A 17,966-nucleotide genomic window follows, 5' to 3' on the forward strand; every position below is an offset into this window, starting at 1 on the left:
CAGTGGATTGAAGTGTACCTGACCTGTGCTGTCGGTGAGGTCTTGGGAATTTTTTTAAGTTAGTATTTTGGCTTTCATTAAAGGTCTTGATTTTAGTAGGATTTTCCTGGAATTACCCAGGTTCTCTGGACCCCTTAATTACGGCACCTTCGGCCCCTGCACGATGAGGTTGGAGAACGACGGACGCTGACACCAAATTACCTCCAGGGTCATCGGAAATGTGCGCTGCTTGGTGAGCTAAGGTTAAATGGATGGTAGTCCATAGAAAACGGGACAAGACATGAACGGACAGGTTACAAGGAAAAAAAAATTCAGGGGTCTTCCAAACATTTAAATGGGTGCTCTCACCCTTTTTCATAAGAAGAATGCAAATAAAAGCGTCACCTAGATGGCATTTCCGATTGATCCGTCAGATTGACAAAAATCCAAAAGTTTGACGGTGCTGTGAGGACTGCGCAGGAACTGGCTCTGTCAGACATTATTGGGGGATTTACCTTTGGCCCGCAATCCACTTCTAGAAATCTACCCTGAAAGTAAACTTCCACCAGTAAGAAACAACATGTGCACAAAGTTTTGTTCATAGCCGTATTATTTGAATTTACAAGATTGGAAACATTGCAGGTATCCATTAGATGGGGAATAGCTGAATAAAATGGGACATCCAAGCACTACAGCCCAGGGGACTCTGTGGCATTAAAATGAATGAGGAAGATGACAGTATTTTCTATGGCGTGATATATCTCCAGAGACATTGTATATAGTGCTACCTTTAACAAAAAGAATTCCATAAACAATAAAACCAAAACTGATACAAATGGTTACTCATAAGGGGTAGAGGTGATGATGGCGGAGAATCTGATGGAAGCCTTAGAGGAAATACAGAATAAAAATAAAGTGACAGTAAAAATAGTAGTAAAAAAAAAAAAAAAAAAATCTGTGGCAATGGGAATTTGCCAGGCTTGCTGTTGTTCTGCTGGGACCCAGCACTAGACCTGGAAAGGTAGGCTTGGCTGAGTAGGCCCAGGTTATTTATAACTGGGGATTGGGCTAAAGGTTTCTGGTGTACTCTGTCCTCTCCCTCCAGGCTGTGAGGAGGGGAGAAAAGAAACAACTTTTATCTGCTTTAATTAAACCTCCCCATTCATCACCTCTGCAGGGAGAAGTGGAGACTAGATGTGGAGCCCACATAGGATAATAGGGACAAAGGGATGATTGTGGGTCTCTGCCATGCCCAGACAACCCTGCAGAGGTGACTCAGACAGAGGCAGAGCCTCTCATTGATGTTCCTCGGCAGAGCCTGACTCCAGGTAAATGATGCTGTTGCCTTCAGAGGGCAGGAGGCCTGGCCATGTCTACAGTTGAAGTCTGATCGTGTGCTCTTCTTTTAGGCCCAGAGAACTGCCCAGAAGATAAACTTGGGCTCTGTCAAACTGTAAGTACAGGGAGGTCCTTCGGACAAATGGATTTTCTTATTATCAAACTGGAAAGAACAAAACAATCTCAAAGTGATCTGGTCTTAGGAAAATTCTGTTACATTTACAGATTTAAAAAAATTGAAAACCAGTAACAAATCATCCAATGACAGTTCACAGAAAATCTCCCCTCAGTTTTAGGTTATTCCTAAAGCAGCTTAGAGTGTGTGTTTTCTTCAACGTGGCCGCTGGCAAATGGGATTACTTTCAACACAGAAAGTGAGAAGCCAGCTAATTCTGTCCAGATGGTAGAGTTATGACACTCTGAGGGAAGGAGCCCTGAAAAGTTTCTGGCAAGCAGGGTTTGGTAAATAGAAACGAACTGTCTGTGGACGGGGTTTTTAGCTCAACTGCAAGTGTATGATGAGTGCCAAGCCACTGTTATTTGTGTCACATAGGCAGGCCAGCCTGGGCCAGGCTTCCTGTTGCTGGGCAGAGGCCCTGAGCACCTAAACATTCTCTCAAGCCTTTTGGATTGGTTTCTTTTTTATTTATTTATTTATTTATTTATTTTGAGACAGAGTCTCACTCTGTTGCCCGGGCTAGAGTGAGTGCCGTGGCGTCAGCCTAGCTCACAGCAACCTCAAACTCCTGAGCTCAAGCGATCTTCCTGTCTCAGCCTCCCGAGTAGCTGGGACTACAGGCATGCACCACCATGCCCGGCTAATTTTTTGTATATATATATTTTAGTTGTCCATATAATTTCTTTCTATTTTTAGTAGAGACGGGGTCTCACTCTTGCTCAGGCTGGTCTCAAACTCCTGACCTCGAGCGATCCACCCGCCTCGGCCTCCCAGAGTGCTAGGATTATAGGCGTGAGCCACCGCGCCCGGCCTGGATTGGTTTCTGTAGGCCCCTGTGGCTCTGGCCCCTGGGGGCAGTGAAAAATGTGATGTCCTGCCATGGCTACCGTGCAGATGTCCCTCAGCATTTGCAGTCTCCCACCATGCTGTTTCTTTCTGCCCTAATTCATGCTTTTTAGTGGCCCTAATGGTATTGATTTTTCTTCTTCCTGACATGAGACAAATAGGGGTTTTCTTCTTGGTTTCAGCTTGCAGGGTAGAATGTTTATCATACAGTTTTGTGTTAAGTTCTTGCCATTGACTCAAAGAACCTTTTAAGAATTGGTTCTGAATCTACAGGAACATTTTTTAGAAGGAACTCTGATTTTCCTGACCCATAGTAATACTGAGATCTGGGGGACATACGCATGTCAGTTTGAAATAGGTTAAGTTTTTTGTTGGTTGGTTTGTTTGTTTTTGAGGCAGGGTCTTGGTCTGTTGCCTGGGCTAGAGTGCAGTGGTATGATTATAGCTCACTGCAACCTGAAATTCCTGGGCTCAAGCTATATCCTCCTGCCTCAGCCTCCCGAGTAGCTGGAATTACAGGCGCATACCACCACGCCTAGGTAATTTTTACATTTTTTGTAGAGACAGGCCTAACTGTGTTGCCCAGGCTGGTCTTGAACTCCTGGCCTGAGGAGATCCTCCCACCTCAGCCTCCTGAAGTGCTGGGATTATAGACATGAGCCACCGCACCCAGCTGGTTTAGTTTTAAGAGGACTCTTCGAGCCACAGGTGGAGTGAGGCATTTGCTTAGAGGGGAAGAGCATCATTCACTGAACCGAATCTCAGTATCACAGGTGAGCTGATGAGAGCAATCTCAGGTGAGGTGGCAGAAGTGGTATAAACAGATGCCAGCACTTACTAGGAAGAGATAAGAGGCACCCAGTAGTCACAGCGAGCCAGCAGTGTTTCCATGGAGCATTCAAGGCCTGGAGTGGGGCCTGGGCACAGACCTCCATCATGGAGGAGGATGCTCGGTATTTCAGTCACTGGTTTCTGAGTGCCCACCTGGCCCCCTCCTGGAGCTCACAGTACACTCATAGGCGGTGCAGGTGTCTCCCAAAACCCATCCCTCCCCCCTCTGTCACAGAGCCCTGATGAGGCTCAGTGACCCCTCCTCCCAATGGCTGTGTGTTCAGGGGATGCTAGACCCAGCCCCATGCCCCAAGGGTCTAGGCCAATCACAGTGGGCCCATCTCCTTGCCCGTGATTGGTTGAAGCATGGCATGGGTACATGACATATTCTGGCCAATTGGGACCTGAAGGGAGGTGGGATGGGGACATCTGGACCAGTTCCTTCATGCCTAGAGACACAAACAAGAGATGGCCCTTTTCCTGCTTCTGGGCATGAGCTCTGCAGCTACCTTGCCATCATGAGGACAGCAGGTCTACAACAAAAGCCCACAACTCAAGGGAGACTGAGCTCAAAGAACGGCAGCTTGAGCGCGGACCCTTCTGGGCCTGGAGCCATCCTACCTTTGGACTTCTTAGGTGAGACAGCCTCCTCCTGTCTAAGCCAGCTAAGTTGGAGTTTTCTGATCTTTGCAATGGAACATCTTAGCTTATACAAGTATACAAAGTTCTTTCAGCTTACTTCCCTCACAGCCATGAGGATTTTGAGTCAAGTACGTGAACTGTTCTGGTTTCATCTAGTCAGAAGGAGCCCGGGAACGGGACGGGGAAAGGGAGGTAAAGCTGGCAGCAGAGCGCACGTGTTGCGGCCCAGCCTGGGAGGGATGAGGAAACCCAAGTGCCTGCTGACATGCATTTAGAGGCCAGGGAGATAAGACGGAGTAAGGGGTCCCTGTGACCTGAGCAAGGGAACAAACAATTCTTAAATCATAACATTTTGAAATGCTTTTGACAAAACAGATGAAAATAATTTTTGAAAAGGAAAAAAGCATTGACAGCAAAAATAAAGATAATTGGAAAAAGAAAAAGCACTGGCATTTGGGTAAGACAACAGACGCAGAGAGAAATTGTCAGCAAAGAAGCCAAAGGGATTACATAACAAATGGGAGGGGTTCCTGAAGAATTTCTAGCAAACAAGAGATGACAGGAAGTTAACTGTACTCCCCACCGTTACCAATGTGAGGGGGAAATGCCACTGCTTTTTAAATTCAGTGTTTAAGTTTTATTTCAGCAAATAAAAAATATCTCTAAGAATTTTCAAAGGTTTTCTCTTTAGCATGCCCTCCCTAACCTAGTTTGCTTGAGAACTGTGTATTTTCCTGCCAACAGGGTGAGCAGAAACTGGCCTTGTGTGCTTGAAGGACAACTTATAACTTACTCCCATCACCGTGCGTTCACGTGCTCACAAAACAGATGGATCCCTCTGGTGTCCCAGACACTATCCTAGACACCATCTTAGAGCACTTGGGAATTGTATTGACTGCTTTCTGGTGAGGGTCTCCTTCCCTGCACATGGGCTTTTCTTTTCTAAAAGTCTTTGGCCTCCTGAAAGGCAGGACTAGGTCACTTATTTGATTTCTTCTATCTATAGTGTCTAGCAGACTTATTAGGTACATTGTAAGTACTCAAGTAAGTCTTGTTTAATTATATTTAAAGTAAGTCTCCTGCTTAAATGAGAGAAACCCTTGGAAGATCTTACCTCTTATACCATCATTTTGTGCCCGGATGGAAGGGGAGTCTTTGTTAGGCCTTTTTTTTTTTTTTTGAGACAGGGTCTCACTCTGTTGTGCAGGCTGGAATGCAGTGGTATCATCACAGCTCACTGCAATCTCAAACGCCTGTGCTCAAGCTCTATCTTCCTGCTTCAGCCTCCCGAGTAGCTGGGGCTACAGGTGCACGCTGCCACTCCCAGCTAATTTTTGTGTTTTTTGTAGAGTCAGGGTCTTGCTATGTTGCTCAGCCTGGTCTAGAACTCCAGGCCTCAAGTGATCCTCCCATCTCAGCCTCCCAAAGTGCTAGGATTATAGGTGTGAGCCACCACACCCAGCCAAGTGAGACTCCTGGACTGCTGCCTGCCCTGGGTCCGCGCAGAAGGTTGACTTTGGATCAGAGGCCTCAGAGGCTCACCTATACAGCAGTTGGAACCTCACCCACGAGCAGAAGCCAAAGAGGTGAGGGACCTTCTCCTGTGAAGAAAACAATCTTGATGCCTGTCAAATGATATATAAATTGCAAGAACTGAGCAAATCTGTATAGAATGTGTGCCTACGTCTATGATAAAATTAAGCCGACAAGAGTTTGGAAATAAGTGCATGGGTCAAGGGTCAGGACAGAGTCGAGGCACGGCCGCTGAGGGTCTTGCAGGTGACGGGCCTACATGTCGTAGAGCCGGAGCTGCTCCTGCATGTCGCCGTCGGACATCTCGCCGAACGTCTCCTTGTTGTCTTTCATGAGCTTGAAGATGGCAGCCAGCTGCTCCTTCTGAACTCTGTCGGGAAGAAAGGACAAAGAGGAAAAAGGTTCTCCTAACCCAAGGAGGAGAGAGAGAGAGACCCCACGCGAAGCTGGCGGACTTAGGACTCTGCTCTCTCGTTTGTTATCACTTCTGCTCTTCGGAATAAGGACACAAAAATAAAACTCACAACGCAAGAGCTGTTTGGTCTAACACACTCAAGTTGAGGGTTCTAAAAACCAGGAGCCTAGGTTTCAGGTTTACCATGGAGGGTTGGGGACCCCAAGTATTACTTAGGTTCTCTGTGCCTCAGTTTCCCCTTGGGTCTCATTTCAGTGTTGATTGCACATCCCACAGTGAAGCAATGAGGAAGAAGAAAGTTCCATTGAGTGGCTTGAGAGCCCATGAAGAACTAAGTTAGAAACAGCCTTGGTTTAGAGGGATGAGGCAAAGGTGGGGAAGAAAAAACATCACTGGTGGGGAGACGGGCGTGTACAGATGTGGGCACATACAGGTGTGAGCAAGAGGGTGCCTGGCAGAGGGGCAGGGAGGGCAGGCTGAAATCCAGCCCGTGGGGTTACACTGCCCAGAGGAAGGGGTGCCTTTTCTAATTTGCACAAAGACACCCTATGGCAGGGGGCGGCCCTGCCCCTTTCCAGGAAATGGGTGTGGCTGGAGATTGGCCTTGATGTCCGTTGCACATCTGTTTTGTGGCTGGGCACGATGTCCTGTTATCTTTATGAGGCTGGGCCACACCATCTGGCCAGCCCCCAGGACAACTCCCACAGCAAAAACATGAAAGGGCAGGGCCAAACGGCAGCGAAACCCAGCAACTGTATGTTTTTGTTTGTTCCACTCTGGTGCCCTGTGCTGCTCGGCTGGGCTGGGCACTGCATTCCGGCTGTATCTCACTATTCCAGTTTCTTGCTTCTGCGGCCCCTGCCCTCCACGCCACACCACTGGCGTGGCACCTTCAGAGGCTGTCAACCACACTGCAGAGTGGGACCCCTTTTGGCAGCTGGCTCTGCTGTGGGCACATTCCAGGTCCACCATAACACGGGACTTTAGCATAGCTTCCAGGCCACCAGCATCCCCAACACTGCCTGGAGGGGTGGTCTCAACGTCTGGTCTTATACGTTTCCTGCCATATTCTTCCTGCTACAGTGCACCCTCCTCAGCCCTGTATCATCCATCTAGGAAACAGTTCTGTCTAGAGCAGCATCTAGAAGTTGAAATGCTGAAGTCCCAATTCCCAGCCTCCTTTGTCCCCCCAGGGAAGTGATGTCTACAGCCAGTTTCCCTGCCTGGAGAAGGAGGCTATGATTCGTACTTTGTGCCCTGCGGTACGAAGTAAGGGCTACCATGAACAGAACAGGGGCACTGTGTGTTGAGCTCCTTGGACGGAATCGCAATCCGGATGTGTGTGGGGACATCTCCCTGAGTGAACACAAATCATTTTATGTGGTTTCGATGGCTGTGGCGGGTGTATATTTTTAACAGGGTGGACACAGGACTTCCTACTCTGCTGGAGACGGAGAGGCATGAAAAGGAAGGAGGGCTCCCATTTTCATGGGTTCAAGAGAGATTATTTTTAAAAACAAAGCAAACTGAAGAAACACACAGTAATCAAGATCATCTACTCAAAGTTTATTGGACTGAACAAGGCTGATTACAGAGCTCTAAGCCGTCAGGAGTACAGGAGGCTTGGTGCGCACAAGCCACGATCAGGAAGTTCCCAGACGGGCCTAGGTAACTACACTTGGAGGGAGCCACTACCTGACAGGGCATCCCTGTTGCTGTCTGGGGACACAGAGTACATCTCGTCCTCGTCACGTGGCTCTGTGTCACAGGCATTGACTGTGTGGCTGCTGCTTTGCTGCCTGTTCTGCCCTAAGCCCTGAACCTAAGGCATCAGGCCCAGAAGAGACGGCCACCGGGGACGCGTGCCCAGGAGTTGACACCGGACACTTCCCGGCCTTCCATTTTAAATGAAAAAAATTTCTATAAACTTACTCCTTTAAAAAAATGTTTTAACCAATACATCTAAGCAAATTAATTTGATATAGTACAAATATTGTCAAATATAAAATTCCAAGAAGCTAATCTGCGACTGATCTGATTATCTGGTGAAGTTCTAAATAATCTATGAAACCTTCTAGGAAAAAGCGTAGTGAAAAAAATCTATTTTAAGCTACCATCATTATTATTGCTTCCGCCAAAGCAAAGGTGGAGATTTGGCCGAGCTGGTAAGAACATCAGTGAAAAGGCCTCTTAGCAGTAAGAGGGCTGGATCCGAGGACAACGACCCAGTCAACACCTGGCACCGGTTCCTTGCTGCCCAGCAATCGACGCCGCGTCTCACCCCGACAGCCGGGCCAGCTGGGGAGAAAGAGGGACGCGGGGCCCCGAGAGAAAGGGCATGTCCACCATCCCTGACGGAGCTGGTGGGCACAGGTGAGCTCATTTGTCTGTCAGACCTCAAAGTCTGTTGCGGTTTGGCTTCAGTGAGGGGAACAGGAGGGCTGCAATGAAACTACTCTGGTTTTGAAATGTAGAAGCCGCTGAAGTTGGTGGGATCTAAGGGTTGAAGGGTGTGTGAGAGCGAGTCTAAGTGGTAAGAAAAATCAGAGTCTGGGGGCTGAGCTCAAACCCTTAAAACCCTCCAGCGTAAGGAATCGCCCACATAAGCTGGGGTGAGTGACTCCAGACGGGGGAGTCAAGGCCCTTTCAGGACGCTGCTGGCCCAGGGCCACGTCCTGACTGCGGGTCTGTTGCTCAGCAGGTCCACGTAGGCAGGACGCGCCCGGGAGCCTGCCTGGGCTGCTCTCTGGGGGTCTCCATTTTATCTCAAGCTTTTAAGATGCCAAAAGGAAAAGGCTTTTGGGAGGAGGCTAAGGACAACTTCGTTATTCTTCAGTTCTGTAAAGAGAAATAGGGAGAAAAAGATAATTTACTTTACTCGTCGTACCTTACACGTACGGAGGGAGAGGAAAGGGGAAACCGGGATGAGGAAGGAGATGTTTGGAATTGCAGAAGCCGCACTGGGCCCTGGTTTCTCAAACGCCTGGCACTTTGCGTCTCTTCACTTGCAGCAAGATAGTGTGTGCCGCAAAGCCGCCGGGTCCACAGAGCCTGGCAGCTGGGATGGGCACTCGGCCTCTGCGAGGTATCTTAGGGACGCGGGCAGGTGAGTTATGGGGCCTTTCTGATCCTGGCTGTGTGGCTGCAGCGGTGACGGTGGCGATGTTCCTATCGCCCTAGGTCCTTTCACATTCCCACTGGCTGGGTTTTGTCCCCTCTGGGGATGCTGGAGTGCTGACAGCGCTGCCTGCCTGATTCTGTCCCTGCGGTGCCCTCTCGTGGCCGTCGGGGCCAACGTGCGCCTCCAGCCAGAGCACGGGATCCAACGGGCTGGTTTCACAGATGCATCAAGTTTAAGAACCAGAGATCTGTCCCACAGCTGTGCTGCCTCCGCCTCCTCCTCCCCTTCCCGACGCCATGCAAGACACCCTCCTCCAGAGTCGCGTCCATTTCTAGAAGGGTCAGGACGGTCCTGCAGACCTTCACAGGGAGGGGTGTGGGGCCAGGGCCTGACCTGTCAGAGCCAGCCTAGGTTACAACCTGGGGTCTGTGTCCCCTCCGGGACCAGAAGGTGGGAGAACTGATGGAGCGGAACTGACAACTGTGCTTTTCCTTCTTCCTGCCAAGCTGCAAACCAGCCAAGCCCTTGCCAGCGGCACTAGCCTCTTGCCCAGGGAGCTGTCACCAGCCTGCAAGCCGACCACACCTTTAAGCTGGAGGCGGCAGCTCCCAGAGAAGCCGAGGTGGGAACCCAGGGACTCCCCCAGAGGCAGTGCCAATGCTGGTGAAGAGTGTGAACCTCGGGCTGAGGGGAGACCCAGGGAAGCGGTGACGGTGACAGGCAGGGTCTTAAGCGGCAGCTGCCTCTGGATTTACAGACCCGACCACTTTCTGCCCGGCCCCTGCCCCGCAGAAGGAATCTGACTGTGAGCAGTTCCGAGGATGGGGACGCCCCACCAAGCGTGTGGAGGTCTGATGTGGGGCCTCCCGCCTCCAGTCCCACTTCCTCACTGTCACCACGTCCTGAAAGCCTGTGACCGAGGTTTCTGGGGATGCTGGAACAGGCAACCACTGGAGATGCAGGCTCTGGACAGAGATGCTGGTGAGCTAATACACGTAAAGTGAGGGGACACGCAGCGTTTAACTGGGAACTAGCTGGCAGCGTGACTGGGGACCCTGGGTGCCAGGGAAGGGATCGGAGAGCAGCAGGAGTTTGGCAGGGAGGAATCCGACAGGCAGAGAAGAGAGCGCCCTGCCTGCTGGCCTGTGGTTTTAGTGGTTTGACAAGAACATGCATGTTACTGTTCACACTGATCACTCTGGGCGGCTCCCTGGACTCGGCTGGGACCAGAAGGGTCTCCCAGCCGTCGGCTCTCCCAGCCCCCGTGGGACTATCGTGCTGAAGATGAAAAGACGAAGCCAAACTTACCAGCCTCTGCAACCCCAAGCATCCCCATGTGAGGAACAGAAGTGACGCGGTGCCTCGTGGGGGCTGACTACATGCGGGGAAGGGCAGGAGGGAGCACGCAGGTGTCACGGGCATGCCGGAAAGCCACGGGAGCATGCAGGCCAGGGCAGTGATGGGAATGAACATGAACTCCAGCCCCGCCTCATGAAGTCCCCCAGCCCCTCCTTCTCAACTCAGGGCACAAAGTGACAGCTGCAGCGTGCAGAATGAGTCGGGGACTCCCCTCACCCCAGGAGCAGCACCTCGGGCACAGTCTCCATCCCACAGAATAGCCAAGTGTGAACTGGTGGTCCAGAAACCCCCGGAGATCCAGGGGGAGAGGCCCTTTTGGGCAATGGAGAGTCTGCTCTCTGAAAATAACAGAGAAAGCGTTTTCCCCTCCCCATTTCCAAGGTCCCAGCTCTGAACACAGGGCGGCAGTGGCAGTGCCCAGCCTGAGGTCTTTCCGATGCTAATAGTCCCTCCAGACCCACGATTTCCATCATCCTGGGCGGGCAGAGACAGGCCGAGGTCCCCAGGGGCCTCTGAGGGCTGGCAGGTGCGTCAGGCCCTCTCTAGCCGGGGGCTGCAAACTCTGTCTGTAAAGGGCCAGGTAATACTTTAGGATTTGTGGGCTGTGTGGCCCCTGTTGCAGTGACTCACCTCTGCCACTGTAGCACAGACCACAGGAAAATGCATGGGCACAGCTGTGTCCCAGTCACGCTGGACTGACATGGACAGGCAGTGGGCCAGGTGTGGCCCCTGCTGAAGCCTGGCACCCTTGCCCTGATCCTAAAATCCTGCCTGTCCCACAGCTGGGAAGCACAGACTGCTCTCAGGGTGTCTGCTGTGCACTGTCCAATCAATAGCCTCACCTGCGGGGACCTAACAAAGCTACAAGGTGACAGCATCCACATTCTTACAGGCCCTGGGGTCCCAGGGACGACAGCGCCCTCAGCCTCACAAGGGGCACTGGCCCCCAGCCAGCTGGCCCATTGGGCCACCAGGGACCTAACTCAGCCTCCAAGAACCTCTGTCCCGGAAAGGGGCCCTCTCTGCCAGCGAGTCCTCGTGCTCGAGAAGGAGAAGGGCGGGGTGGGAAACGTATTAATCAGTTATGAAGGCGATGGAGGAGGGAGGTCCAGACCACGTCAGTGGTTTTGGGGACACGTTAGCAGACAGTGTGAGGGAAGCACCACTAGTCTAAGAAGTCAATGTCCTTACCAAGAGAATTTGCAAGAATATTTGTGGCTCAGGACCTAAGGAACTTGCTACAGGGAAGTGAGGTCAGAGGTCAGCTCAATCCTGAAATATAAAGGCAGCAAACCCGGTCATGCCAAGAGGCACCAGCCTCAGTGCCGAGGAGTCGGGGGCTCCCACTGGGGTCTTCCTGGTGGCTGTGCTTACAGGGCCCCCCACCCCCGCCCAGGGAAAGAGCCTTCCTGCTGAGGTTTGGAGATGGGGGGCTCTCGTGGGCAGAGCGGCCCCGGTGTCGGAGGGCTGACGGGCGGCCTGGTGGGCAGCCTCGAAGTGGCGGTGGAGTTCTGCGTTCTGAAGTAATGAACCCTAGGCCGCGAGCCTCCGCTCAGCAGTAGGGGGTGAGCCCCACGGGCCCGTCTGGGTTGCCAGGCTCGGAAGATGGCACAGCTGCCATTTAGACTCCACTTTCACCAGTGGACCCCCAGAGCCTCCTCCTTCCCCGGCTGTCCCCGCTGCTCCCAGGGCCCTCCTTCCACCCTGGAGCTGAGAGAAAATGGGGGTGTCCAGATGTGCGGGGAGCCCAGTTCTGAGCAGGAAAAGCCGCAGCTGCACTGCCCGAGAGCCCCCTGGAGCCGGGCAGATAAAAGGCGGCTGCAGGTGGGGCTGGGCGGGGCGGGAGCCAGGCAAGGGATAAGCACTGAGAGGCCCAGGAGCCCTGTCCCAAGTGATGAATTGGTTTTGTCGTGGACTCCACGCATAAGTGAACATCTGGGTCTGCTCCTGGCTCTTTCCTGGCGTCTCACTGTTTTTAGGTGTGGGGCGGGGAGGGGAGAACCGGGCCCTGTGCCCGTCACCCATCACCAGCGGCCCCCTCCCAACCAGTGCCCCAGGGGACCGTCTGCAGGGCGCGAGAGCCTGCCCGGCTAGTGCCAGGGCTGGAGGAGGCCCACCACGGGGCTGCACCTACCTCTGCTCCTCCTCCAGCTCTTCTTTGGTCATCATCTTCTTATACTGGTTTCCCCTTAGCTTCCCAGGGCTGTATTTAAAGGAGAAGGCCTCTCCTGCAGAGAGGGGACAAGGCCAGGCGGTCAGGCCAGGCGGGCCCCACACCAGCCTCTTCCCTTTGTTACCTTTTAAAGGACACCTGGGTGACAGCAGCCCCAGGCTGTCCTCCCAGGCTGCACCTCACCTCACCCCACAGCTTCCCAGGAACTCCTCCCCGAGAGAACACCCCTGCAGCCCATGGCTCTGTCCCCAGTGCCCCCCGCCCCACAGCCGCTGTCTGCGAGGCGCTCTCCCTCACCTTGCGGGGCCCCCAACTGCTGCTGGACACTCGCTGGGCCCGGGCCCCCACCTCCTTCTCCCGGGCTTGGGAGGCAGGCCCTGCAGCCCCGGCGTGTCCTGCCATCCTGCCCTGCCCCCACAGTTATTAGAAATCTGAAAACGATGCAGCAGCCCGCGCTGGGCCGTGCCAGTGATGCGGGAATTGTCACAGCAGTTGGCAGCACAGCGCCACTGCTGACTGGGCCTGGCAGGACTTGCCAGTCCCTGAGGGCAGACCCCACGGCCGCCTGCAGACCAGCCAAAGGCAGCTCTCCAGGCCTGGGGAGGGTGCCCCGGGCTGGGCAGAGGAAAGGTGGGACCTGGGGCCTGGCGTGAACATGGCGCCAGGCGCACAGGCCGGGGCAGGTGAGGGCTGAAGGCAGAACAGAAAAGCCGAGCATCTGCAGGGAGAAGCTGGTCCCCACATCCAGCGGTGTCAGCTGGAGTCCCCGCCAGCCCTGGGGACGGAGGCTGCCTGGCCTGTCTTATCTAACCCCCATGGACTCCAAGGACTGAGCAAGGAAGACTCGGAGATCAGGAAATGTCTCCTTTTTCAGTTGCTATTCTAGAAGCAGCTGTCCCTCCAATGCCACCCCACCTCCTCCAGCTGGCAGCTGTCGCTATGGGACAGGCTGAGGCGGCTCCAGGGGAGGAAAAGGCCTCTCAGATCAGGTTCTTGGGGGGGCAGGGGGGGGGGGAGAAAGAAGGCTCCGGATGTAAACTCAGAGCCCAAACAGTACGTGGCCAGTGTTGTGTTTTCCTCTCATCACAACCTTGCTTAGAAGGAGAAAGCTGGCTGTTCCTGCCCGCTGCCTCACCCCAGCCAACTGCCCAGGGGCTAACACTTTTCGTTAGGGAGCAGCTACGACATCTGCTTGTCATTGAATCCGCAAATATTTAGTGAGCACAATTCTAGGTGCTGAGCTTGTAACCGTGAATAAAACATGCAGGGAGCAAATGGAAGTAATTAACAAATGCAGTCTCAGTTGGTCCTGAGCTCTGCACACAGGGACAGCTGAGGGGGGTAGGGCTGCCGGGAAGGTGACATCAGGTGGCTGGGGAGCGATTTAAGGCTGGTGGCGTCATGGGAAGCTGAGAGGGTGCCTAGGAGGACAGCCCCACCAAGGGCCTGGCCGAGCCTGCCTGGGGGGTCCAAGGAGTGCAAGGTGGCAGTGAGCCAGGGGGCAACATGGTGGGAGGGGACCCCAGGGTCCTGGGGCAGAGAGAGGGGCCATCCTTCCGCCCTCCTCACTGGAACCCCAGCTGCCCCAGGCCGGCTTTCTCCTCCAGCTCAGCTCTGCCCGGGCTGAAGTGCAGCGCCCAGGAAAGTCCCGTTTCCTCTGGGCCTGGGAATCGGGGGCTCTTAGGGCTGCTGGGACCTGGGGCTGCTGTCTGAGCTGCTGCGTTCGTCCTGAAGGAGCTTGGGCCTGGGCCGTGGGTTATCATGGAAGCTCTGAGTATACAGCGCACCCAGACAGCAGCTGAACCACGCCTGGCCCGCAACCAATGCCACCTTTGGAGCTGAGAGAGGCGACTGACAAAGAAAACCGACAGGGCTGCTTGAGACAGTGGGGGCATAGCAAAAAAGTAAAAAGGAAGAAAAGAAAGAAAGAAAAAAAAAACTGACTAACCCCAACATGAGGGTCACTGTGTTGCTATGTTTTAGAAAATTAAACCACAAACAAATCCTGCCAGCTGGGTGGGGACTAGGTTTCAATTTACGGGGAGGTCTGATTAGCTTTACGTTTTCTGAGCCGGATAGAACAAATGACTTTGACTTAATCACATGCGGGTACCAAGTGATACGGACGCATCCAATTTTGCTAGACCAGGAGGGCTCCATCTGAGAGCCCCCTGGGGAGCAGGGAGGCTTCCTCTTCCAGTCTCATGTCACTTAGGGAAGTCATTTTAGCGACACTAATCAATTAGCCTCGGAAGCCGAGCTGCTCACTGCAGAGGGGCTGGGGGTCACGCATGCTTTCTTCTGCCAGCTGAAGCCAGAAGCCTTTCCTCCCTCTGCCTCGTTAGGGATGGCAGGAGGCGGCTGGGGGCTGGGATGTCCAGGGCAGTGGTGCAGATAAGGAGGGGGGGCTGAGGGGGGCCCCAGTGATGGGCACTGTGTTGGGTGGGGCTGTGCCCTCGGGCTGTGCATCGGTGTGACAGGCATGTCTGGGAGAGTGGCCTGCTGAGGCTCTCTCGTCCCTGCCCAGGGGCCCCCAGCCTCGGCTCTGGCCTCCTTTCTGCGTCCCCAAGCCACTAATAGGATCCCCGCATCTCAGCAGCCATCTTGGGCCATGTGGCAGGGACAGATCCCAGGGCCACGGTTGCTATGAGTCCCTACCTCGAAGATGACCCGGGAGAACCAACAGCAGAGAGCGAGGGTCCTCCCTGTCGACGGGCTGACGTCCCCCTGCCTGCTGTCACCTGCTGCCTGGGCCTTGGCCGAGAGTCCAGCCCCTCCCCCGCTCAGAGGCCATCAGGAGGGACCCACCCACGGCCTGTTCCTGCATTCCTGAAACCCTCTCTTTCCACGCTCCTGCCACAGCCGACTTAAAGTCACAGCAACAGTCTTGCATTTTAGAAATTATGAACTATTTCAAACATACACAAAAACACAGAAAGTACTAAGTCCTCCCGTGCTTGCTGTCCAGACGTAACCAATGCTGACATTTTGCTATAATGTCAAACCTCAGCTTTTTTTTAAAGCAAGAAACCATGACAGACCAGCAGGAGCCCCACTCTGTGTTTTGTTCTGTCTCTGTCTGCCGGGGGCAGGCGCCCGCCGTCCTCGCCAGGTGGGAACCCGGCAGTCTCTTCCCGGCCCTCAGTCCCTCCCTTTCTCGTGTCCCAGCCTCTGGCAGTCTGGGGGCCCCGAGGCCTGGCCGTTGGCGGGAGCTGCTCAGAAACCAGGCAGGTCCTCCCTGGGGCCTTCACTCCGAGGCAGGCACGGGTAGCGGCCTTGTGAGCAGCTTCTGACTCAATAAAATAGGTCAGAGATGCTTGGAGAGAAACGTGAAATGCATGACGTGGTCCCAAGCGTTGAGTTGAGAGGCACCGCAGGACAGACGTCAGGGTGCCTAGTGTACTCACGAGACGGGGCCCCTGTGTCTGGAGATGACTCACAGTTGACAGATGGAAAAGCCAACACCAAAAGTGCAAGTGGTGTGGGCGGGGAGGTGAGCAGGGCACTGGCTGGACATCCCGGGGCCAGACTGAACCTCTCAGCCCCCCCCTCAGGCCACTGCCCCGCCCAGCCCATTCCCCTTGTCTTGCACTCAAACCCCAGCTCCGGGGACCCCCAGGTGCGCATGGGCCACCCCAGACACAGTCAAACCCCGTCAGTGAGTGCAGCGTTTCCACTCACCATCCTCTTCCTCAGGCCCTGCTTGGGGTGGGCCCTTCTCTCCATCGGAGTCCTGCTCCTCCTCCTGCAAGACAAGGACAGGGTCAGCGCCCTCTGCAGAGAGTAGGTGACGGCTAACTCTTGGGCACTTTCATTCCGGCATTTCAAGGTTCAGTAGGACCAAAATGACCCCTGGGCCCCCTCTTGGGAGAGATGTGAGCCCAAAGGTGGGGGCTGGGGTGGGAGATGGGGAAGTGGTGGGTGGGCAGAGGGTAGGGGAGAGAGGGGAGGGCCTCGGGGGTCCAGCTGCTCTTCCCTGGAGCAGTGCCTGGCCTGAAGCCTCGGCCAAGCAGCCGGTGGGGGCTGTGATGGCGGCTCAAACACCGCTGGGCCAAGGTGGGAGACTCTGGGCCAAGGAACCACGTTCCTTCACCTGTGCACTGAGAGCCCGTGACCTGGACCTTTCCCAGGTGGGGAAGCATTTGGATGCCATGTTGCTAAGTGAGCCTGGGACTCCCGGCCTCTCACTGCAGAGAGTGGACAAAGGGCCCAGGAGAAAAGCTGGCAGGGCTATCTGCGACGGGGCTGGGCGGCCGGCCATCGCAGGCTCCTTCTCCGCTTCCTCCCACGTCGTTTTCCACCCCTAACGATCTCAGTGTCCACTTTCCCAAAACTGGAGCTCTAGCGCTGCCGCCCAGTTCTCTCCCACGCACAGACACAATAAACAGATGGCCGTGGTGGAAGGAAGGAGTGACTTCAGCTTGCAGGAATGTCAGGGATGACAGGGTGTGCTGATGGGTTCTAGCTCTGTGGGACAGAAGGGCGTCAGGAGGGGACGTGGGACCCCAGGAACTGCGACCTGGAAGCCCTGCCAGCCAACGCAGACACCACTGCAAAAGCACAAATACAAATGAGCTGCCCAGCGTGGAGCAGGCGGCACAGGGACAGGCCGACCCCAGGGTCCAGGCAGTGCTGGCAGCTCGGGCGGAGGCTCCTGAACGAGGAGGCAGGGAGCTGAGCTGGGAGGTGGCCTGGAGCTCCTCAGTGTGACTTTCTCGCCTGCCCGAAATGCTGCCTGAAAGGAGGTGGGCGGGAGACGGCGGCCCCCCACCCGGGCCCCCCACTCGGCAGTTCACACTCAGTGCTGTCTACAAAGTAGACACCCTCAGGTCGGGACGTGGGGCTTGGGTGTCCCACAGCGGAGTATCTTTGTGGCTGAGGGGGTAGCAGCCCCTTCAGGGGGCAGGAAAAGGAGAACCCTCCCCACGCAGCAACCCCCCAGCGAGGGATCTGCTCGACACAGAAAAACGTCTACTGGGATTTTTAAACAATGACTCTGACCGTGTGCAGCAGAAAACAAGACAGAACTGCAAACAACTAAATGTTTATCTGTGGAGTTAAATATGTTATATTAATAGCTAAATATATCTGGTTAACACACGTACCTAAATATTAACCAGTTAAATACACCACAGAGCATGTACCTAAATATTAACCAGTTAAATACACCACAGAGCATGTACCTACATATTAACCAGTTAAATACACCACAGAGCATGTACCTAAATACTGACCAGTTAAATATACCACAGAGCATGTACCTAAATATTAACCAGTTAAATACACCACAGAGCATGTACCTAAATACTGACCAGTTAAATACACCACAGAGCATGTACCTAAATACTGACCAGTTAAATACACCACAGAGCATGTACCTAAATATTAACCAGTTAAATACACCACAGAGCATGTACACCACGCGATGCTGCATTTGAAAGGAGGCATTGATGCCTACTGATATGCAAAGTGCACGATAAATCATCAAGGGGGAAAAGCAGGAGGCAACCCAGTGTGAGGGTCCAATCTTGGTGTAAATGTCAGAATGGAA

At 53.9% G+C, this 17,966-nt stretch overlaps 1 protein-coding gene across 1 annotated transcript in view; it reads right to left on the minus strand.

Moving 5' to 3' along the window:
* Window positions 1-2,326: 2,326 nt before the first annotated feature.
* Window positions 2,327-17,966, minus strand: part of MXRA7 (matrix remodeling associated 7) — a 32,036-nt gene continuing 16,396 nt past the window's right edge. Inside the window, exons 2-4 of the mRNA XM_069483173.1 lie at window positions 16,097-16,160; window positions 12,377-12,470; window positions 2,327-5,717 (exon numbers count right to left, since the gene is read on the minus strand). Coding sequence (XP_069339274.1) covers window positions 5,603-5,717; window positions 12,377-12,470; window positions 16,097-16,160 — 273 coding nt within the window. The 3' untranslated portion in view covers window positions 2,327-5,602. The remainder of the gene's footprint in view (window positions 5,718-12,376; window positions 12,471-16,096; window positions 16,161-17,966) is intronic.

The sequence above is a fragment of the Eulemur rufifrons genome, chromosome 9 (assembly GCF_041146395.1).
Source record: "Eulemur rufifrons isolate Redbay chromosome 9, OSU_ERuf_1, whole genome shotgun sequence".
Taxonomy (NCBI): Eukaryota; Metazoa; Chordata; class Mammalia; order Primates; family Lemuridae; genus Eulemur; species Eulemur rufifrons.